This window comes from Pelmatolapia mariae, linkage group LG10_11, assembly GCF_036321145.2.
Source record: "Pelmatolapia mariae isolate MD_Pm_ZW linkage group LG10_11, Pm_UMD_F_2, whole genome shotgun sequence".
Lineage (NCBI taxonomy): Eukaryota > Metazoa > Chordata > Actinopteri > Cichliformes > Cichlidae > Pelmatolapia > Pelmatolapia mariae.
In genome coordinates, this window is record NC_086236.1 from 29,228,010 (window position 1) to 29,250,746 (window position 22,737).

The window sequence follows — 22,737 nt, forward strand, 5'->3', positions numbered from 1 at the left end:
ATGTCCACTTGTAGACTTTCCTTGTGGCCCTTCCCTTTCACTCCTGTTGCTATCCTTCTGTCACCAATCACCCATAACACTCATCTCCATCCAATCTGTATGCCAAAGTATCCTTGGGCAAGAGACTGACCTTCTTCCAGTCTGCAGTCCAGTGGTGGTGTTTCATGGCTTATTATGTCTTATTCTGACGTCTGGCTTTCTTGCTGCAGCTCGTCTTGTCAAACCTGCAGCAGGAAGTTTTCTCTTCACAGATGAAACTGAGACTTCTTACTACGACCACTATTAAGCTGCTTGTAGCTGTTGTCCTGTGAGCCGCCGATCACACTGTAACTGATTCAGTTGTGTCTTTGGGTCTGCAGACCTCTTCCTGTCACAGTTTGTTTCTGAGCCTTTGGATGCTGAAGGAAACTGTACTCACTGACACTTTGACTTTCTTTGCAGTTTCTCTGTAGGACAGACCAACATTTATAAGTGTTATGATGGTCTGTCTCTCTTCCATTGTTAATCGCCTTGTTGTCACCATTTCTGTACCAACACACTACTTTCTGCAGTACAGTGCTGTTCAACTGATGCTCACGAGGGTCTGGTACCACAGTGTGTTCCAGCACTGCTTTTATGCAGACAGAGGAGGTTGGACCTGCAGGAATTAGTAGCACCAACTTTCAAGTCTTGAGTCTCTATTGCTGCAGAGCAGCTTTAAATTGTTAACCCATGTTGTGTTCCCTGAAAAATACCTTTTTGTATAATTCTGAAATGTACATTATTTTTCACTTTCGGGTAAACATATCTTTTATTTTAACCTGGCAGTTCAACACGTGTTTGTTCTATTTCAAGATATTCATTGGACTTAAACTTGAATTGCAATAAATAACTGAAAAAATTGGGCTGTTCCAAACCTTTTCATCGGTAGTGTGTATATATAGAAATACAAAGGCATATACACACACACACACACATATATGCTCTACCTGCTCACATATGCTTGTGATTTAATCTTATACAGTGGCTTGCAAAAGTATCCGGCCCCCTTGAACTTTTCCACATTTTGTCATATTACAGCCACAAACATGAATCAATGTTATTGGAATTCCACGTGAAAGACCAATACAAAGTGGTGTACACGTGAGAAGTGGAAAGAAAATCATACATGATTCCAAACATTTTTTACAAATAAATAACTGAAAAGTGGGGTGTGCGTAATTATTCAGCCCCCTGAGTCAATACTTTGTAGAACCACCTTTTGCTGCAATTACAGCTGCCAGTCTTTTAGGGTATGTCTCTACCAGAGACTGAAATTCTTGCCCATTCTTCTTTGCGAAACAGCTTCACAACTGTCCTGTGACGGCCTCAGAGGTTGTCTAAGAGAATATTGGGGGCAACAACACCATGAAGTCCAAAAAACACACCAGACAGGCCAGGGATAAAGTTATTGAGAAATTTAAAGTAGGCTTAGGCTACAAAAAGATTTCCCAAGCCTTGAACATCCCACGGAGCACTGTTCAAGCGATCATTCAGAAATGGAAGGAGTATGGCGCAACTGTAAACCTACCAAGACAAGGCCATTGACCTAAACTCACAGGCCGAACAAGTCGAGGGCTGATCAGAAATGCAGCCAAGAGGCCCATGGTGACTCTGGACGAGCTGCAGAGATCTACAGCTCAGGTGGGGGAATCTGTCCATAGGACAACTATTAGTCGTGCACTGCACAAAGTTGGCCTTTATGGAAGAGTGGCAAGAAGAAAGCCATTGTTAACAGAAAACCATAAGAAGTCCCGTTTGCAGTTTGCCACAAGCCATGTGGGGGACACAGCAAACATGTGGAAGAAGGTGCTCTGGTCAGATGAGACCAAAATGGAACTTTTTGGCCAAAATGCAAAACGCTATGTGTGGCGGAAAACTAACACTGCACATCACTCTGAACACACCATCCTCACTGTCAAATATGGTGGTGGCAGCATCATGCTCTGCGGGTGCTTCTCTTCAGCAGGGACAGGGAAGCTGGTCAGAGTTGATGGGAAGATGGATGGAGCCAAATACAGGGCAATCTTGGAAGAAAACCTCTTGGAGTCTGCAAAAGACTTGAGACTGGGGCGGAGGTTCACCTTCCAGCAGGACAACGACCCTAAACATAAAGCCAGGGCAACAATGGAATGGTTTAACACAAAACATATCCATGTGTTAGAATGGCTCAGTCAAAGTCCAGATCTAAATCCAATCGAGAATCTGTGGCAAGATCTGAAAACTGCTGTTCACAAACGCTGTCCATCTAATCTGACTGAGCTGGAGCTGTTTTGCAAAGAAGAATGGGCAAGGATTTCAGTCTGTAGATGTGCAAAGCTGGTAGAGACATACCCTGAAAGACTGGCAGCTGTAATTGCAGCAAACGGTGGTTCTACAAAGTATTGACTCAGGGGGCTGAATAATTACGCACATCCCACTTTGCAGTTATTTATTTGTAAAAAATGTTTAGAATCATGTATGATTTTCGTTCCACTTCTCATGTGTACACCACTTTGTATTGGTCTTTCACGTGGAATTCCAATAAAATTGATTCATGTTTGTCGCTGTAATGTGACAAAATGTGGAAAAGTTCAAGGGGGCCGAATACTTTTGCAAGCCACTGTATATATGTATACGCAGAAAGGCTCCGGCCCAGGACCTTCTCCATTGAAGCAACAATGCTAACCACTGCTACACATCTTAGACTCACTTCTAAATTAAATTATTTGAAGGAAAACTGATGTAACAAACTGCTAAATATGCCCAACTTTTCCACAGTGTTACAGCCATCAAAATCAAATTTGGAGTTAGTCAGTCCAACTACTAAAATCTTACTTTGGTCACGTAAATAACTGCTCACCTGATTTATTGTCACAGAATGTTTTTACTGCACATTGGAAAATATTCCAGTTTTTCTGGAAATGCGGTCACATGTAATAGAGTATAGTTACTCCAACCTCAGCAAAGCAAGACTTTTATTCTCTGGCCATACCTGACAGTTTAGTGCCTTCAACTGGACAGAAAATTGCTGATACTGGGATGAGCTTAAAGACAAACCCCCAGAGGGAACACACATTTTTATCAGACTTAATAGTCGAGGCAGTTGAAATAAACACCAACTGTTGAGTGTTTTTAAACAATTTCCTCTCCTTTCATTCTGAGCTTTGTAAAATAAAAAAAAGCAGACATGTCCTTAATGGCCAGAAGACGGCGTCCAGGACAAGAGCAGCATGTTCCTACGATCATGCTTGAAGCCTTTGATTCCACCGTCCTGCTCTGCCTTTAGTCTTCATCACTACCCATCTCTATAGGGTCAAAATCTGGGTCATCTTCATCCAAATCCAAGTCCTCAATGTCCTGGAATAGTGACTCATCCACTTCAACGTTGTTTCCAGCTGCATAAGAAGAAAGCCACGGGGTTAGAAGAAACTTCAGAGGAAAAAGATTATTCCTACTAAATCCACACACAGCTGTTCTCCGACTGGGAGTTGTTGACTGAGCCAACAGACCCAGATGATCTGTGACTCTTACACGCCGAATCAGATCTTCTCCCAGCTAATCGGGATATATCACTTAGAAAGTCACATTTATTCTCCCTTTCACTTGTGTCTGCCTGCTGCCAATCCATATCCATGCACAACCAATCCCGTTTCTCCCTAGCCACACAAACACAAAGACAATTCCATCCATCCATTTTCTGCCACTTATCCAGGTTCGGTCACCGGGGTCTGAAGCCCAGACTTCCATCACCCTGGCTACCTCTTCCAGCTCATCTGAGCAGACAATGAGTTGTTCTCAAGCCAACCAAGACATATAATCTGTCCAGCAAGTCCTGGGTCTGTATGAGTGCACCCACCAAGTAGGACACGCCCAGAATACTTCACCCAGGAGGTTAGGGGGGGCCTCCTCGTCAGATGCCTGAACCACGTAAACTGACTCCTTTCACTGTGGAGGAGCAGCGGCTCTACTCTCAAACAGCTGAGCTCCTCAGCCTATAACTAAGGGAGAGCCTTCAAAGGAAGCTTACTTCTGCCACTTGTATCTGCAAATTTGTTGTTTTGGTCACGAGGCTGAGCTCATGAGCACAGGTGAGGGTAGGAAGGCAGATGGCAGTAAATCAACAACTTTGCTTTTAAGCTCTCTTCACCAAAACAAGATGATACGAAGTCCGTGGCTCAATCCTTCTGACAATCTCACATTCCACTCTCCCCTCACTTGTGAACGACACCCCGACATACTTAAACTCCTCCACCCGGGGTAGTAACTCGTCCCTGACACAGAGTTTGACTCCACCCTTTCAAGCTGAGAAGGTCTTGGAAACGGAGGTGCCGATTTTGAATCCAGCTGCTTCACACTCGGCAGCAAACCGCTCCAGGGAAAGCTGGAGGTCACCACCTGATGAAGCCAACAGAACCACAACATTTGCAAAAAGCAAAGCTGAAACCCTGATGACAGCAAAACAGAGACCCTCCACTACCTGCTACACCTAGATACCGTCCATAACAGAATCTGTGACAAAGGGCAGCATTCACCAGAAACTAGTCCGACTTCCTGCCGACAATATGGCCGTCACTACATGCACCTAACGCCCTGTAACGACAGACAAGACACCTCATACTTCTGAAGGATAAACCTGTCAACTGACACCACTGGGATCTACAGCAATGACATCAGAATGTCATTTGGACTGGAGAAATGTAGTCGGATAGTAACAAAGAAATGTTGGTCGGGAATTGCACTACTCGAAGGCAACATTGCAGATACTGAGTACAGCTATAAGTATCTTTTAATCCCACGAGAAAATGGAAACCGTAAAGAGGAACCTCGGAAAACTGCAACCACCAAATACCTGCAGAGAATAAGGCGAGCCCCGAGGATCGGCTGAACGGGAAGAACGAGATCCGAGCAATCAACACTGCTGGGATAATAGGATGGCCAAAGGAAAAGGTGGAAGCCACTGAGACCGAGGCAAGAAAGTGAGGGTTTCACGCCAGACACGGCACACTGAGACTGTACACTAAGAGGAAGGAAGGAGGTCAGGGACTACTGAGTGTCGAAACCACCATCCCGAATGAAACAACAAGGATCCATCACAAAGATGGCCATGACTGATCATGTGCCTACTGAATACCTGCAAACACAGACGTGTTTGTTTAGATTCCACTGTCCTATAAATGACTCAGTTTAGTCCTTATAACAAAAAGAAGCACAACACTCAGAAACAGTCCTTACCATCTTCAAGGAACTGAATGTCAGATGTGTCCAGGTTGTGGTCTCTCTCAAACAGCTGTTTACCTGGTGACAGATGCACAGTCTTCAGTCTGGACACGTATGTCATCATCTTTACAGTTTTTGGTGTCTTTGAGTAACACCGTGTACCTGTCAGTTTGGGTTTTCCTGCCTGCTCCTCCTCTTTCTGTTTTTTTCTCCTCAGTTCAGCCATTTCCAGCTCAAACTTGGCTTTCCATGCCAGGAAGTTTTCAATGGTTACCACTGTTCCCTGGAAAGCCACCTGTTGAAAGCAACTACTGTTATATAATAAAATAAAGCCTTGGTTGATTACGTGCACTCGAGCAGAGAGTGAATGGTCATAAATCCCGTCTGGATTCTACCTTCTCTGCTTCCTGGGCCTCTTTCTCTTTCCTCCGCTTTTCCTCTTCTTGCCTATTTTTCATCACATCAACAATTGTATTAAGTTTCTCTTGAACAGCTGTAACCAGGGTGAAGATCATCACCATGCCCAAGTTTTCTTCTGCCTGTACAGTGAACACAAACATACAAAGCACACTGCATTGATAGAGCCACATTTCACCAACTGTCCAAGAACAGTTCAACACTTTTGGTTCAATTCTTTTTTTTTTTTTTGCAATAAGGAGATGGAGAGATGTCTGATGTCACCTACATTTTGATTATAATTATTGCTGTGTAGTTTAAGGAGCTTGGAAAGCAAGCTTCTGTAAGGTTCTTGGAGATGTTTCACCTCTCACCTGTGAAGCTTCTTCAGTTCACATAAAAAATACAAAATTGAAAGTAAAGTAAATGTTCTCATTAAGTGTATCCTCCCGCTGCTGCGTTCTTATTTGACTGTCACAGGCAAATCGATGAAAAGTTTGGACACAGCTTCTCATTCAATGGTTTTTCTTTATTTTTAGTACTTTGGACATTGTAGATACAACATGAAGACATCACATGGTGATGGAGTGCTGCACCGTGGCCTGGCCTCCACAGTCACCTGACCTAAACCCAGTGGAGATGGTTTGGGATGAGATGGAGCGCAGAGTGAAGGCAAAGGGCCAACGAGTGCTCAGCATCTGTGGGAACTCCTTCAAGACTATTGGAAAACAGTATTATGGTATTTCACACTTTTTGTTTACTACATAATTCCACATGTGTTCAATCATAGTTTTGATGCCTTCAGTGTGAATCTACAATGTAAAGAGTCATAAAAATAAAGAAAAACCATTACATGAGAAGGTGTGTCCAAACTTCTGACTGCTCGTGTATGGCCAGTATAAAGCTTACATCAATCTGATACTCTGAATTACACTGATAAAAATAATACATATATCAATCCTTTTAAACACTTTGTAAACTTTTAAAGTTGTCTCCATCTCGCTACATGTCTGACATGCATCACTGCACAGTTCAATGAACACACACTGTTATTGTGTTATTAATATGCACCCAAAGCAGACTGACTCATATTTCATTCAAATGTTCCTTTAGTCGTGCCCGTGGAGCAGCTGTACAAATGTTGTTTCTGAAAGTCTGAAGCTTTAAGATTCAGCAGGATTTCTTATATTTCTTCACAGATTCCTCTTAATGAGGTTTGAGCTTCACCTACATCACAAATGTAGACACACAACAGTGAAGCTGTCATCCAAGGCACTGGGCTTCCATCTAAGCATCTGGAAAGATCTAGAAGCCACTAATTTGCCCTCAACCAGCACCAGACCCACGACTGCCCACATAAATCCAATGACAGACCTGCTGTTGTAATAGTGTGAGGATATCTTCTGTGTCACTCTCCTCCAAGTTCTCCTGGGAATAGATTTCCCACAGCGGGGGCTCGTCTGGGTACTTGTCTACATACGTAAACTTTAAAGTTGTTTCCACAGCTGCAAAAAGACAACAGACAGTTCATGTTCCACAACTTTACAAGTGCAAAATGAAAAAGTTCTTTTTATTACTTAACTAAAGATAAAACTTTCATTTATTCTTTATTCACTACATGTAAAGTCAAACAGGGGGGATATACGTGTATCCCCCCAGCTTAGTGCCTGCATAGTGGGGTTTTCACTAGTGGACAAGAGGATTGCTTTCATTCTGGTCAAGTCAAGGGTCTTGTTATTCGTGCTTATCAATCAACCATGCAGCCTACCCAGCCTTCCTGGAGGCCCTGAGTGGGGTGCATTAAAGTGGCCTTTGCTGTGTTACTAAGACCCTACAATAACAGTTCTGATAACATAACTGATCCTGCGACCATGCAGGGGAACATCCTTAGAAGCAAAGCAGTATCACTGGGACCAGTGTTCCTTCTGACCAGGTTCTTTCAACCGCTGTGAGAGGGTAGTCAACGGTCATGGATTTCACACCAGAGGTTTTACAATACTGTCCTATTATCGTGATCCACTTCAAATGTTAAGTTGCTTTTAAATATGCTATAAATGTACACATGCATATATACACACACAATGGAAAGCAATGAGCAGTTCAGTTTAAAACACCTGACATAATAACAGCTGCAGTGCTAGCTATTACCAAAACACTGTTTCCCAACCACATTCATCAGTTTACTTACTTTCCCCGTTCTCCCCGGCATCGGACGTGACCGTGATGGTGAAGCTGGTTGGATCTTCTGAGAGCACTGCAAGTACACATTCATTAGTAACATCACTATTACTATGATTTCATAACTGGCTGGGTAACTAAGGTATATTTCACGATTTTACCAACCTGTTCTCTTTATCAATATTCACATTTAGAAATAATAAAGATTTGGATACCAATAACAATAAAGACTTCAGGCAAGCATAACAATGTTTGCATTGCTTTTCCAACAGCTACCGAGTGCTAATAGAAATAGTATTAGTATTTTAACATTTGACATTAATATGAGTATCCTTTCACAAATACAAGAACACCAGCAAGCTAATCCCAAAAAGTTGATGCTCCTCATCTGGACGTGTCCAGCAGGAGAAACGTTTCATCCAGGTGACTTCTTCAGTCTCAGCTGACTGCAGGTTTCCAACCTTATAAACAGAACATTTGTACAATGACTGAAACCAACACAGCTGATTAACAATGGGCTGGGAGGTCAGTTCTGCAAATTCTCATGAGCATTAATCAACAACCATTGGTGAGTACCATTCACAGAGAGTTGGGGGATGGCTGCAATCACAGCATTGTAAGATGGACACAGGTGTACCCTTAGGTCCCCTCCTTGATTCAGAGATGGTCTTTCCCTTTTCACGTGAAAGGTTTCAGTCACTGTACAAATGTCCTGTTTATAAGGTTGGAAACCTGCCGTCAGCTGAGACTGAAGAAGTCACCTGGATGAAACGTTTCTCCCACCGAAAACGTCCAGATGAACAGAATCAACCTTCTGGGATTTCCTTACCTGGATCATTGAGCATGCATCAAGACCAGCAAGCTAAGTAACGTGTACTTGCTAGCTACGAGCTAGCTACTACTTTGGTGCTACAATCCTACTTAACGTTACGCGCCATTCAGACCTGTAAAGGAGTCTGGGTAGATGGACTCTATGGCTTCGAGTTCATTCCGCTGCTCTTCGGCGTAGTCTGTCATGTTTGTGTAGCTACAGGTTATCTGGAAGTTCGTAAAATCATCACCAATGCGTTCGCTGTGTGCTGCGTACTCAGCTGAAACAGTCGATCGATCATCTCGACGATCCGCCTCTTCTTCTTCTTCTTTTCGGGTTTAGCGGGGTTAGCAAACCAGCTTTGAACGTACATTACCGCCACCTCCTGGACATGTGTAGATCACACGCTCGACACAAGAAAAAGAGAAAAACTTGCGTCCGTGTGATTTTTCTTTATGAATGAGAGAAAAAAAATCGGGAAATGGTCGTTTACCAATTATCATTTAGAGGAAAACAAATAAACAATAAATAAATAGATAAGGGAAAGGAACCGTTTTACTAACAGGGGGCGTATCGAAAGTGTTTGTCTGAGTGGGGGAATGAGTCAAGTTGTACAAAGGACTTTGAGATATAAGAACCTATATAAGCTATATAAGAACCAGTCAAATTACCAAATCTTATTTCGCACTTTTGTTGGTATTTATTTATTTAGTTTCTCCTCTTGTAAACGTGTGAATGACAAGATTAGGTCTCTTTTTCAAGAGTCACTTGTCTCCATTCCTCCTTCCATTTCTTTCTGGTCTATTTTTTTAGGACATTGACTGGAAGAAAGTGTTTGCCACAAAAATTCCTCCTTACTAACAAAGTGAAGGAAATTTCATTTAAGCTAATTCATAGATTCTACCCTGTTAAATGCTTCCCTCAAAAATATAAGAGGGATATAGACACTCTTTGCTCCGTCTGTAAGATCGCCCCAGAGACCTGCTCACATCTATTCTGGTCTTGTACCTCTACGCAGATTTTGTGGAAAGATATCGCTAATTTCATCTCTAAGAACATCTTATCAAATTTTGTGCTTTTTTACCAAAATGTGTTATTTGGTTACACTGACTTTAGTAGGAAAGACTCGAATGCTTTTTACCTTATTAATCTGATTTTACTCCTCGCCAAATACCACATCCAAAAATGTAAGTTCTCAAGCAAGAAACCTCACTTTCTCACTTTTAGGAAAGAAATTGATCTCTATGTGAATACCATTTGCTCCTCCCACAACAAAAAAGCTTTTAAAACCGTAAATATTTGTAATGTAATAATTGTATGTTTAATGTCCTCGTTTAATTATTCAATGTCACTGTATTTCTCGCTTTTTTTCTTTTATTTATTTTTTATTCCTTTTTCTTATTTTCCCCCTTTAATTTTGATATGTATCTTACCTGTTTTATTCAAATCAAATCACTTTTATTGTCACGTCACATGTGCAGGTACACTGGTACAGTACATGCGAGTGAAATTCTTGTGTGCGAGCTTCACAAGCAACAGAGTTGTGCAAAAATACAATAACGTAAAACAAGCAAAATATAAGAATGGCTAAATTTGGCACACTCTTCCGTTGTATTATAATTTTGCAGTACATTGTCTCCTCCGTGTATTATATTTGTTGTTACTGTTCCTCTTGAAATAAAGATGGAGAGAAAAAAAATATGAACTGGGACACAGCCCGAGCTACACTTTCTACCGGGTTAACTTTGGCACAGCACGGAACCCTGTTCCAGATCGTTCTGGCCCGCTTTAACCTCTAATGGCCCGAATAAGCCGTTTCATTACTATTGCAGACAGAACAAAGTGTTTATTTTTCTGGGTTTTATTGGCGAGTACACGAAGAAGCTTTTTTCCTCATGTGTAGAACAAATCGGAATTCCTGGACGGATGCCAGTTGGTGGCGGTAATGCACCTTTCAGTTGTTTGCCAACCGCCAATACAAATGTAAGAAAGAAGAAGAAGAATTCCTGGACGGAACCTTTGACGGGTGGTTAGTTGTACTTTACGGAAACAACGTAGTGTAACACACAATGTCTCTGGTGGAAGCACACGCGTGGGACTCCGGTGAGTTTTGTAATACACGTTTTTATTATTGGTGCTAATTGTAGCCGCACGGCTTCGATAGACACTTACACAGCGCGATCAACAGCACGAAACTCGGTCTCTGCTGTTATTGTTAATATGGCGGATATGAATGATCTGCTCTGGTTACAGGATGGATTTAAAGTACGTCTGTTCACTTGGTAGAAAATGAGCGAAACTTCTGTAACCTGCTCTTTGAATGCGAGCGTTTACATCGTACCCAAGTATCGTACTAAGTGTAAATAGTGTAACAAATCACGCGTGAATCACACACGAACAGCACATTTGCATCGGTATTCAGACAACAACGATCATCTGTAACAGGGGCGTCGCTAGCATCACTGAGGACTTGGCCCAGCCCTGAAATCTTTTGGGTTTCTGCTTGAGAAGAACATTAATTTGAGTTCTTCTTGTTTGTTACAGTTTTGTTTGACAGTACAGAGTTTTTACCAGCCTCAGAGCTTTTATTGCACCATGATTGCTGCGTTTGAACTGTGTGCCCTCTTTCTGATGCTCACCTCTTCTTCGTCTTTCCTGCTGTTGTGGTGTCCCATCATTTTGCATCTGTTCTCCTTTGCTTGCTCCTGTTCTCTTTCCTGACCTGGTTATAAAAAGAATGCAGTCAGTATGTGCCGATCAAACGCCACCATCATCTAGTTTGATGTGATTATTAAGGCATCAACTTATTTTATACACACCGACTCAACCTCAAATATCAGACTGCAGAAAAGCAAAATTACTCATGCACTCTGCCAAGACACAAGAGCTAAACAGCAAACAAAGTCAGTAGTGAATGTGAGCTATAGGCCAACATTTAATTCAGCTGCAGAGGTAGAACTCAGTTTCCACACAGTGACGTCTGTCTTCAGTCACATCACTTCCTCTTTTGTTATTTTATGTTTTCTTCTTCATTTTGCAGGATTTCATTTTTTTTATTTCAAGCTTTTCTGTGAAGTATCTTCAAATGTCCAATAGCTTTCTTTAATCCTCGGTAAACATGGAACATAAAAAGACCATAGAGGTCACTGTGCTGTGTTATGGCACAAACGTGCGTATTTGTGAAGAGCACAGGAGTCAAACATGTGCATGAATAAACAGAGAAATTACACCAAATAAACTCAAGTCAAGGGTTCATTTTTCAGTTCAAACCCCAAACCCTGAGCCTGCCATGATATAATGACATTATTTAAAGAAAATATTCATTAAATGCAAAAATAAAATAATCTCAAATACAGTAATGTTAAATAAAATAAAGTGTATCCTTCTGAGAACTGAGGAAAAATAAAGAGAGATCAAAGTCCAGGATGTCCTCGATGTTGTCCATCAGGACTTGTTAGGATCGCTCAAATGAGGCAAAAGATACAGACCACAAATCAGACGTCTGTTACAGAGGACGTAACTGAACAGGAGGATGCGTTTTCATGTGCAAGTGAATGAATGAGTTTGTGTCTGTGAGCCTTTAAAGGCGTATATGGTGAAAACAAACACATCAGCATCCTGAAGTCTGCCCTACAGCTGTGATGGTGTAGAGCACAGGCGTCGAACTCCAGGCCTCGAGGGCCGGTGTCCTGCAGGTTTTAGATGTGTCCTTGATCCAACACAGCTGATTTAAATGTCTAAATGACCTCCTCAACATGTCTGGAAGTTCTCCAGAGGCCTGGTAATGAACTAATCATGTGATTCAGTTGTGTTGACCCAGGGTGAGATCTAAAACCTGCAGGACACCGGCCCTCGAGGCCTGGAGTTCGACACCCCTGGTGTAGAGGATAATCATTCATCAACTTTCATGAAACAGTCAGTAGCTCACAGCTGTACTGGTGCATTTCTATTGGTCTGGGGGTAAAGAGCTTTTATTGTTATATATTTAAATATTAATCTCATTTATTTTGCAAATTTAAAGTGAAAACATATAATGTGACAGAGGCGCTGAAATAAAGATGTAGTTCAGCCCCTGTTAGACTCACTCCTGTTGTTCCAGGCATCACTGTGAAACAGCTGCCTGATTTAAACACTGCATCAGTTACATATTTTACATGTAAGCGAACCTTACTGTAGATTTCTGCTGTGTAAGACAAACACAGTGGATGGCAGCTGTTACAAACGTAGCTTTTCTTCACTGTGAGTTTATCCATCAGCCGACTCCCACCGGCTGTTTCCAGTAAAGGTTTAAATATCGATCACGGTAACGAGCGCCGCCGTTTCTGGATGTTTTGCTTCACTTCGCTTCTCTGCACTTCATGGTATCTTTATGTAGACACAGTGTCATCACCACTGCAGCTGTTATGGTAAATGGTTCTTAGATAGCGTTTCTCTACACTATCAAAACTTCCCTCATTCATCCATTCACACATTTGTTAGTACAGTTTTTATCCCTAAGCATCCGAATCTCAATAAACTTTATTGAAAATCTTCTTGTGTACAATCAACATTTAAATGTGATTTTAAATGTTTGCATCCCAAAAAGTCAAATAAATCAACTTTTCTCCACCATCTTTACTCCCATCATCAACTGTCTGCATGTGGTAGAACTAATGTCCACACATCAAACACATAAACACAGTGTGTTTCTGTGTTTCTGCCAGTGGTTAAGGTCTTCTTGTCCCTGTGGTGGAATAAACACGTCTGTAACCTTTGAATGAAATCAGACACTCGAGCCGGTTCATCAGGACAGGATCAACTTTCTGGGATTGTCGGGATATTTTAGCATGACTCAAAATGCTTCTAATGTGTCAGCGAGAGTTTGTAGTTCACTGCATCATTTCTTTGTGTGAATCAGGTGACAGCATGGCTCTTTGGTCTGAAGGCAAGGTTGACCAGAGTGATTCTGAAGGTGAAAGAGTGAATGATGAAGAGAAAGAAGAGGATGAAAATGAACATAATGAAGATGTCAGCACTGGATGGGCTGAAGCCATGGCAAAGATCCTCGGGAAGAAAACCACGAGCGGCATCCTGGAGAAGAACAAGGAGCTGGAAAAGATGAAGGCATCAGAGAGACAGGAGCAGCTGGAGAGAAAGAAACAGGTGAGCTCCGTGTTCCAGGCTCAGGATGATGTGCGAGCGTCCGAGCAGATGTTCATCACTCTTCACTCACCGAGCACAGTTTCCACATTTGTTTATCACTGTCGACATGAAATGACAACGTTCGACTTATAATAACAAGTTATAAGTATACAAGTTTATTTTCATGTTTTGGCTCTAAAGACGACGAAGTATAAACTAGTGATTGAACACAGGAACCAATCAGGAAAGCAGGCAGACCTTAGACACTGTGCTCTGCTCACAATATTTATCCACATAATGTAAAATCAAAACTGCACTGTGACCAGCTGTGTTTGAAAATATTAATTCATTCATTTATTCATTTCCTCCTTATTGTTGAACACTTTCAAAAAAGCAACATTTTTATTTCTAAGCCTTGAAAACCCAAAGATTGTGTCCCTAACAGGCTGACGAGAAGAAAGCGTGGGAGCAGATGTGCAGGGAGAAACCTGACATAGTGAAGGACCGCGAGACTGAGAAAGCATTACAGAGAATTGCTACAAGGTGACCACTCTGTTTCCTTTGTGTCTTTGTTTGACGTATATGTAACCAAGCATCTGTTCTAATGTAGTCCTCCTTCACTCAGAGGGGTGGTGCAGCTGTTCAACGCTGTGAGGAAACACCAGAAAACTGTGCAGGAAAAGGTGAAGGATGCTGGTGGATCAGACAGGAAGAAGGCAAAGATCCTTTGTTCTGTCTCAAAGAAAGACTTCATCGATGTGCTGAGGAGGGAAGACGGAGGTGTCCGAGCAACGGGCAAGACCGAAAAGGATGCTGTGAGTTCACAGATGTTTGTTTCGTCCTGTACCTCTGCTGTCAGTGTGTTTATCCTGATGTTTCTCTGTGTGTGTGTGCTCGTGCAAAGGTCGTTGCCGTGGAGAAGCCTGCCTGGACTGTTCTCAGAGATGACTTCATGATGGGAGCCACAATGAAAGACTGGGACAAAAGCAGTGACCAGGACGAGCCACAGGAGGGAAACAGTGAGGCGGCGATTCAGATCTGACATCAGCCGTGCACACTGAAAGGCTGAGCTCAAAGACTGTCTGGGAAAAACAAACAGGAGACCCTGAACTGAAAAGACGAGCTTTAGCGTCAGCACATGCCCGTGCACGCACACGTGCACCGCTGCGTTGGAGATATACAGTTTTATATTTGTTGCTGAATATATTTTGACAGGTGACTGTGAAACATACTGAACGTGGACTGTAGCAGAGAACATGTTAAACTACACATTTCTTCACAGATTCATTCAAATGCAAAACTGTTTCAGTTTTTTTGTTGACACTGGAGAAATGGATCCTTCATGTTAACAGTTTTCTATTCAACAATAAATGTGTGCATGCTGGTGTATGCTACACGCTCACAGGTGGAACAGCCATGGCAGCTACATCAGCTGCTTTCAGACTGATTTTAGTACACGAGTCGAGCAGTGGCATCTCAGTGTGGCTACATTGGTAATCATGAGTTTCCACAGGCCAAGCAGGGGGTGTGGCAACCGCAAAACTCAGAAACCAGTCTTACTTGTTATCATCTATCGTCCACCTGGGCCTTACACAGAGTTTCTCTCTGATTTCTCAGACTTTTTATCTGATTTAGTGCTCAGCTCAGATAAAATAATTATTGTGGGTGATTTTAACATCCATGTAGATGCTAAAAATGACAGCCTCAACATTGCATTTAATCTGTTATTAGACTCAATTGGCTTCTCTCAAACTGTAAAAGAACCCACCCACCACTTTAATCACACTCTAGATCTTGTTTTAACATATGGCATAGAAACTGAACATTTAACAGTGTTTCCTGAAAACCCTCTGCTGTCTGATCATTTCCTGATAACATTTACATTTACAATAATTGATTACACAGCAGTGGAGAGTAGACTTTATCACAGTAGATGTCTTTCTGAAAGCGCTGTAACTAAGTTTAAGAATATAATCCACCCACTGTTATCATCTTCAATGCCCTGTACCAACACAGAGCAGAGCAGCTACCAACAATGGTCTAAAAAATTATATATTTTAAAATAAAATAATTAAACATACAAACCTAAAATGGGTTTAGCTACATTCTGGAGCGTGTTTCTGGATTGCAGTAGCTAGGGAGCTGATTGGAGACAATAACAGCCAATCAGAATGTTTGCATCCAAGTCTGTGATTGGTTGGTTTTGTGGCACATTTATAACGGTGTACAGAGAGTTGAGCGTGCAGGGAGCAGAGATGTTGTTAGTGGGAGCGACACACAGAGAGCAGGTCTGCATGTGAGCACAGAGCAGAGATCTGAGTGAGAGGGGCTGTTATTCTGCGTGTATGTGGATAATCGCAAACACTGAAACACATTTATTGCACGCAGCAATGAATTTTGTTCGCTCAAAATAATTTTCTCCTCAACACGCAACATTTGCGCTTGCAAATTTATTTATTTATTTTTACGTGCGCTCAGAATAGAGGCACTAAAATAACGCCATAGATCTGAGGTGATTCTGAGGATCATCACGACCTTGCCAAGAATATATTACGACTAATATGATAAGATAATATGATATATTAGTCAGTGTGGTGTCTTGAAATTTGTTTCCAAGGTCAGCTTTGTCCTCAGGCAGTGAAGGTCCCCCAAGGGACATAATTATTAGAAGCAGTCTACTTCACACCGACCCCCCCTCCCCAAGGGAGAATAAAATAAAACATTTTTTAAAATTCAATTTAATGAATTATAAAAGAAACAAATATGGAAACTAAGGCAGGGCAAGGGCCAATACAGAAGAAAAATGGAGCAGCAGCTGGAGAATCTGAGGATGTGGAAAGGATGGGAGGGAGTGCCGTGAGCAAAGCAGTACAGACTGGGCTAATGCAGTGGTTCCCAAAGTGTGTGTGTGTGTGTTTGTGTGTGTGTGGGGGGGGACACGGACAAGCTAGGACACTGCTAGCATAATGGACAGGTTTTTGACGGGGCTCCCACACAAACGCTGCACAACGCTGGTGCCCAGGTAGGTCTCCCCCCTAGAATAGTTTCCCCTGCGCTGGGAGCACGTGCTGGACTGATAATGACGCTCTCCCACTCTCCGTCTTTCCACCCGAGGCTGCTCCGTACTCCTCCGCTATCACAATTCCCGCCACCCTCCCTGACCACTCCCCTCCACTTTATGCCACTCCTACATGCATCTAGTCTGAGGTGGTCTTTGGGGTGTGGTGGACCATCTTGTTGTCTGCTGGGGAGGTGGCAGCATGGGGAGGGACAGGAACTCCAATCTAATTTTATTTATAAAGCACTTTAAAATACCCAGCACAGGGCCAAAGTGCTGTACAGAAAATAAGTTAAAAATAACAGAAAACAGCAAAAATAACTAAATAAAACATCAAAATTAAAACAGCCCTATATTAAAAAAGAAAACAAGATAAAAGAGCATAGAATCAACTAAAAACAACTAAAATAAGACTAAACAATAAAAACCAACATCTCACGTGGTGTCAAAGGTCAGGGTAAAGAGGTGGGTTTCAGGAGTGACTTAAAAGCAGGTGGTGAAGGAACTGGATTATAGACTGGTAAAAAGGACCAACTGGGTCCTGGCCAGTTCCCAGACTCCATAGAGGAACTGGGTGAGACTGTAACAGCCATGGAGGACGGCTACCACAGGTCTTTCATCCCAGCAGCAGTCAGACTGCACAGTGCCCACAGGATAAATACTGTGTCAAATACATGTTGTCACTCCAACTGCACCTCATGTATACAGAAAAGAAATCTTGGTATATTTGACTGTAAACTGTATGTAGCATTTTTTACACTATTCTCTTACTTTTTTCTATTTTATTTCGGCTTCACTGTTTCTTGCTGTCCCTTGTGCTGCTGTGATATGTGGATCAAATGAAGCAAAAAAAAAAAAAAGTAAAGAAAACAAAATACTAGTTGAAATTATTCTTTTAAACTTATTCAAATATTATTTTAGCTAAACAACTCAATTTAAATGACTACAATACTGACTTGATGTGGTCTCCTACACTTTAATATCTTGGTGTTTCCCACACATGCTTGAGGATCTGGATGTTTCTCACCTTGAGCTGATACACTGAATGGCATTGCTCTACTCTCGGCTCTTAAATATGGATTCTGACATTCCCTGAATCAAAAGTAAGTTTGATGTTCTTTATTATTATAGTTGTAGTGGTCCTACAAAAACGGTAACATTGGACCAAACGTTGTCACTGGTCTGTATGCATTTGTTTATAAGCCAGGTAACATTACTCTAGCGCGTAAGTGGCATTTGTGACTGGAGATGGTCTGAGGTTGTCTTCTTGTCCGAGGTGATTGTGCTTGGTCCTAGCAGACCTTGTAACGCTCTGCTATTGACTTGGGACCCCTGGCAGAGTATTTTAAACCTGTTGTTACTAACCTGGGTTTTAAGATGGACAGTGATTTTAAGATGGACACTCAAATTAGGGGTACCGTCAAGTCCAGTTTTTTATCATTTAAGGCGTTTGGCAAAGGTAAGACTATTTTATCCAGGCCGCATTTTGAAACAGTAATCCATGCTTTTATTTTATCTCGTTTGGATTACTGTAATGTGCTGTATTTTGGAGTTAGTTGGTGTCTTCTCTCTCGTCTGCAGCTGCTCCAAAATGCTGCTGCACGACGTTTAACCAGAACTCGTAAAAGAGAGCACATAACTCCCATCCTTGCCTGTTCATCTTAGAGTTCATTTTAAAACTCTAATGTTTGTTTTTGCCCCACCTTACCTCTCTGAGCTTCTGCATCCTTACTCAGACCCCAGGTCTCTCAGGTCAGCTGACCAGCTGCTCCTGGAGGTACTCAGAGGGGGCGGGGCCTTCTCTATTGCTGCTCCTAATCTGTGGAAAAATCTGCCCCAGCACATTAGACAGGCCCCTTCACTGTCCACTTTTAAAACACGTCTTAAAACCCATTTTTACTCCTTGGCATGTGACACAGTATGACCTTGATTTTATTGTTTTAAATTTAATTCTAATGATCATTTTATACTATTGTGGCGGACCACCAGGTGGCTCCACTCACACCCAAGTGGAAGGGAAGTGCTGGGGTGGAGATTTTGGCGCTTTTCTGTATGTGAAGTTCTGCTGGCTCAGTAATAAAGTTGGAGTGAGACACTGAGACCTCCCCTGTCGTTTTTAAATACCACCACACTATTTTATTTTTTGGTATTTGTGCTAATTTTATTATTTTAAATGTCATTTTAATTATCATCTTATTTTTTATTTTTATCTTTATTTTTTAACTTATTCATTGTATCACGTTTAGCATGTCAAGTGTTCAGCACTCTGTGTTCAGCTGGGCGTTGCTCTATATAAATAAATGGCTTGCTTCATACAAGAAGCGGTTAAGTTTGTACCACTGTGAGCTGACCATTGTTCTCAGTGACAGACTGAGCCATGGCCAGCAGATGCTCTTAAAACCACTCAGAGCAACCCTTGAAGGTCTTCATCCTACACTGCACAGGACTTTCTGAAATCAGTTACCACTTAGCTGAGCTTTCAGACGGCTGGGATTTTTTTTGGTCTCAGTTGACGGCTTGGAAAGTCTCCAGTGCTCAAACACTTATCTGTTATTCGGAGATGAGGTTGGGGTCTATTTGCGCAATATATGCTTCTGTTCTTCAAGCACGGGAGGTAGAATGAAGGACATGAACGTGGAAGAGAGAGCAAAATCTTTCCATTAAGTCTGCAGCGTCTACCAAGAAAGGAATGAGGAGATTAAATCAAATTCACTAGGTAATTAAAACAAGTGCCTACTCCCAGGTGAGCCATAATCGATGCTGCAAGAATCACATCAGAGAACGTAGCAAAATAAAGGAAAAAGTACGTGTATGAATGAGTGTATACACAAGTTGTATAAAGTGTTTCGAGTGCTCAGCGAAGAAAAGTGCGAAATAAGACCCGTCCATTTACTCTACATGTATGAGCCTTGTGTGCTATTTTACTGACTGCTAGCCTTTCTGTAGAAGTAGTAGCTGTAAACAGACCAGTGCTTTTCTACTCTGTGCGCTCAAAGCACATTCTCTGCCTCATTTTCCCAAGTGCTGTTTTATCCTTTAGTCCTTTCTATTCACACGCTGATAGATGCATCGGAGCAAACTTTGGCTTAATATGTTGCCCTGCAGACAGGAGCAGCTGGGGAATCAAACTACCAGCCTTCTGATTATTAGATCTGCTCTACCTCCTGAGCTACAGCCTTCCCCAAGCATTGCATATTTTTGAGTAAACAGTTGGAGTTTTGATTTTAACCAGTCTGTGTGTGCGCTGCCTTTGGGTTCTCTTTCTCTATGAATTTGTTGTAGATGTTTTAATATAATATTACATTCAATTTTATTTAGTTTATTTATTTTTGTGACAGTGGGAAGGAAAAACTCCCTTTTAACAGGAAGAAAGAACCAGGCTCAGGGAGGGGCGGGGCCATCTGCTGGGACCGGTTGGGGTGAGAGAAGGAAGACAGGATAAAGACATGCTGTGGAAGAGAGACAGAGATTAATAACAAGTATGATTCAATGCAGAGAGGTCTAATAACACATAGTGAGTGAGAAAGGTGACTGGAAAGGAAAAACTCGATGCATCATGGGAATCCCCCGGCAGCCTACGTCTATTGCAGCATAACTAAGGGAGGATTCAGGGTCACCTGGTCCAGCCCTAACTATATGCTTTAGTAAAAAGGAAAGTTTGAAGCCTAACCTTAAAAGTAGAGATAGTGTCTGTCTCCTGAATCCAAACTGGAAGCTGGTTCCACAGAAGAGGGGCCTGAAAACTGAAGGCTCTGCCTCCCATTCTACTTTTAAATACTCTAGGAACAACAAGTAAGCCTGCAGTGTGAGAGCGAAGTGCTCTAATAGGGTGATATGGTACTACAAGGTCATTAAGATAAGATGGGGTCTGATTATTTAAGACCTTGTATGTGAGGAGCAGGATTTTGAATTCTGGATTTAACAGGAAGCCAATGAAGGGAAGCCAATACAGGAGAAATCTGCTCTCTCTTTCTAGTCCCTGTCAGGACTCTTGCTGCAGCATTTTGGATTAGCTGAAGGCTATAAGACCACACAGCTGTGAGATGTGGTCATGTTTTCAGCTGTTGTCAGCAGTTCTATACAACGATTTTATAGTCAGAATTATCCTGACAAAGTGCCTCTGTGTCTTAAAATGTCATTTTTATTGTTTTTTTTCTTTTTCTTTTTTTTTTTGCCTGTCCCGTTTGGCTCTTTTGCCATCAGAATTATTGTCTAAAGGTGAAGAAAGATGCCCAACGGATTTACTTTACCAAATGGACCATCCCAGCCTTGCCGTAATGGTCTATTTGATTCACCTTTTATTGTTTATTTTATTTTCACTTGCTGAATACGGGACAGACTTGACTGGTGGAAAGAAAGGGGAGAAAGAAAGAGGGAAAGAAAACAAACTGAGAAGAGGGACGGGGAAAAAGGGCAAAAAACAAAAACCAACAGAATAAGCAGACAAAAAATACATATATCAATCACCTGGATCACCTGTTGAGAAAGAAAAAAGAAAGCAAGCAGAAGAAAACGAGAGTAATAAACAACATCATCACGATGATCTATGGGAATATAACAGTAAATACTAATGTATACTGTAGCTCCAGTGAAAACTAAGGCCTCAAATCAGAAGTCCCTGACTCCGTGGTATAATTCTCAAACACGTAGCCTAAAGCAGATAACTCGTAAGCTGGAGAGGAAATGGCGTGTCACAAATTTAGAGGATCATCATTTAGCCTGGAGAAATAGTTTGCTGCTTTATAAGAAAGCCCTCCGCAAAGCCAGAACATCTTACTATTCCTCACTGATTGAAGAAAATAAGAACAACCCCAGGTTTCTCTTCAGCTCTGTAGCCAGGCTGACAAACAGTCAGAGCTCTACTGAGCCAACCATCCCTTTAACGTTAACTAGTAATGACTTCATGAACTTCTTCACAAATAACATTTTTATCATTAGAGAATCATCCCACAGATGTAATATTATCTACAGCTACTCTTAGTACCATTGATGTTAAGTTAGACTCTTTTTCTCCAATCGATCTTTCTGAGTTAACTTCAATAATTAATTCCTCCAAACCATCAACGTGTCTTTTAGACCCCATTCCTACAAAACTGCTCAAAGAAGTCCTGCCATTAATTAATTCTTCAATCTTAAATATAATCAACCTATCTCTAATAATTGGCTATGTACCACAGGCCTTCAAGGTGGCTGTAGTTAAACCCTTACTTAAAAAGCAATCTCTAGACCCAGCTGTCTTAGCTAATTATAGGCCAATCTCCAACCTTCCTTTCATATCAAACATCCTTGAAAGAGTAGTTGTCAAACAGCTAACAGATCATCTGCAGAGGAATGGCTTATTTGAAGAGTTTCAGTCAGGTTTCAGAGCTCATCACAGCACAGAAACAGCTTTAGTGAAGGTTACAAATGATCTTCTTATGGCCTCTGACAGTGGACTCATCTCTGTGCTTGTCCTGCTAGACCTCAGTGCAGCGTTCCATACTGTCGACCATAATATCCTATTAGAGCGATTAGAACACGCTGTAGGTATTACAGGTACTGTGCTGCAGTGGTTTGTATCATATCTATCTAATAGACTCCAATTTGTTCAAGTAAATGAAGAGTCATCTTCACACACTAAGGTCTATTATGGTGTTCCTCAGGGTTCAGTGCTAGGACCAATTCTATTTACATTATACATGCTTCCCTTAGGCAGCATCATTAGAAGACATAGCATAAATTTTCACTGCTATGCAGATGATACGCAGCTCTATCTATCCATGAAGCCAGATAACACACACCAATGAGTTAAACTGCAGGAATGTCTTAAAGACATAAAGACCTGGATGGCCGCTAACTTTCTGCTTCTTAATTCAGATCAAACTGAGGTTATTGTACTCGGCCCTGAAAATCTTAGAAATATGGTATCTAACCAGATTCTTACTCTGGATGGCATTACCTTGGCCTCCAGTAATGC

The 22,737-nt window shown here is 41.7% G+C and overlaps 2 protein-coding genes across 2 annotated transcripts; one reads left to right on the top strand and one right to left on the bottom strand.

Moving 5' to 3' along the window:
• Nucleotides 1-2,562: 2,562 nt before the first annotated feature.
• On the bottom strand, nucleotides 2,563-8,914 carry rwdd1 (RWD domain containing 1). Its single transcript, XM_063488548.2, has 7 exons — nucleotides 8,736-8,914; nucleotides 7,802-7,867; nucleotides 6,988-7,118; nucleotides 5,613-5,756; nucleotides 5,380-5,512; nucleotides 5,233-5,295; nucleotides 2,563-3,395 (listed from the first exon to the last, which is right to left on the bottom strand). Exons 1-7 carry the CDS (start codon nucleotides 8,806-8,808, stop codon nucleotides 3,283-3,285), a joined length of 723 nt encoding a protein of 240 aa, XP_063344618.1. The 5' UTR covers nucleotides 8,809-8,914; the 3' UTR covers nucleotides 2,563-3,282.
• Nucleotides 8,915-10,598: 1,684 nt separating this feature from the next.
• Nucleotides 10,599-15,773, top strand: rrp15 (ribosomal RNA processing 15 homolog). Its single transcript, XM_063487039.1, has 5 exons — nucleotides 10,599-10,705; nucleotides 13,500-13,744; nucleotides 14,169-14,266; nucleotides 14,349-14,538; nucleotides 14,628-15,773. The coding sequence occupies exons 1-5, from the start codon at nucleotides 10,672-10,674 to the stop codon at nucleotides 14,763-14,765; spliced, it is 705 nt and encodes a 234-aa protein (XP_063343109.1). The 5' UTR covers nucleotides 10,599-10,671; the 3' UTR covers nucleotides 14,766-15,773.
• The last annotated feature ends 6,964 nt before the right edge of the window (nucleotides 15,774-22,737 follow it).

What these genes read in the sequence shown, in the direction of transcription:
- rwdd1 (XM_063488548.2), bottom strand. Translation starts at nt 8,808, where the DNA reads ATGACAGACTACGCCGAAGAGCAGCGGAATGAACTCGAAGCCATAGAG. An exon ending in AGGCCCAGGAAGCAGAGAAG is followed by an intron (nt 5,513 to 5,612) that starts GTAGAATCCAGA and finishes TGCTTTCAACAG; the next exon opens with GTGGCTTTCCAGGGAACAGT. An exon ending in AGGAAAACCCAAACTGACAG is followed by an intron (nt 5,296 to 5,379) that starts GTACACGGTGTT and finishes ATCTGTCACCAG; the next exon opens with GTAAACAGCTGTTTGAGAGA.
- rrp15 (XM_063487039.1), top strand. Translation starts at nt 10,672, where the DNA reads ATGTCTCTGGTGGAAGCACACGCGTGGGACTCCG. An exon ending in AGCACACGCGTGGGACTCCG is followed by an intron (nt 10,706 to 13,499) that starts GTGAGTTTTGTA and finishes TGTGTGAATCAG; the next exon opens with GTGACAGCATGGCTCTTTGG. An exon ending in GCAAGACCGAAAAGGATGCT is followed by an intron (nt 14,539 to 14,627) that starts GTGAGTTCACAG and finishes GCTCGTGCAAAG; the next exon opens with GTCGTTGCCGTGGAGAAGCC.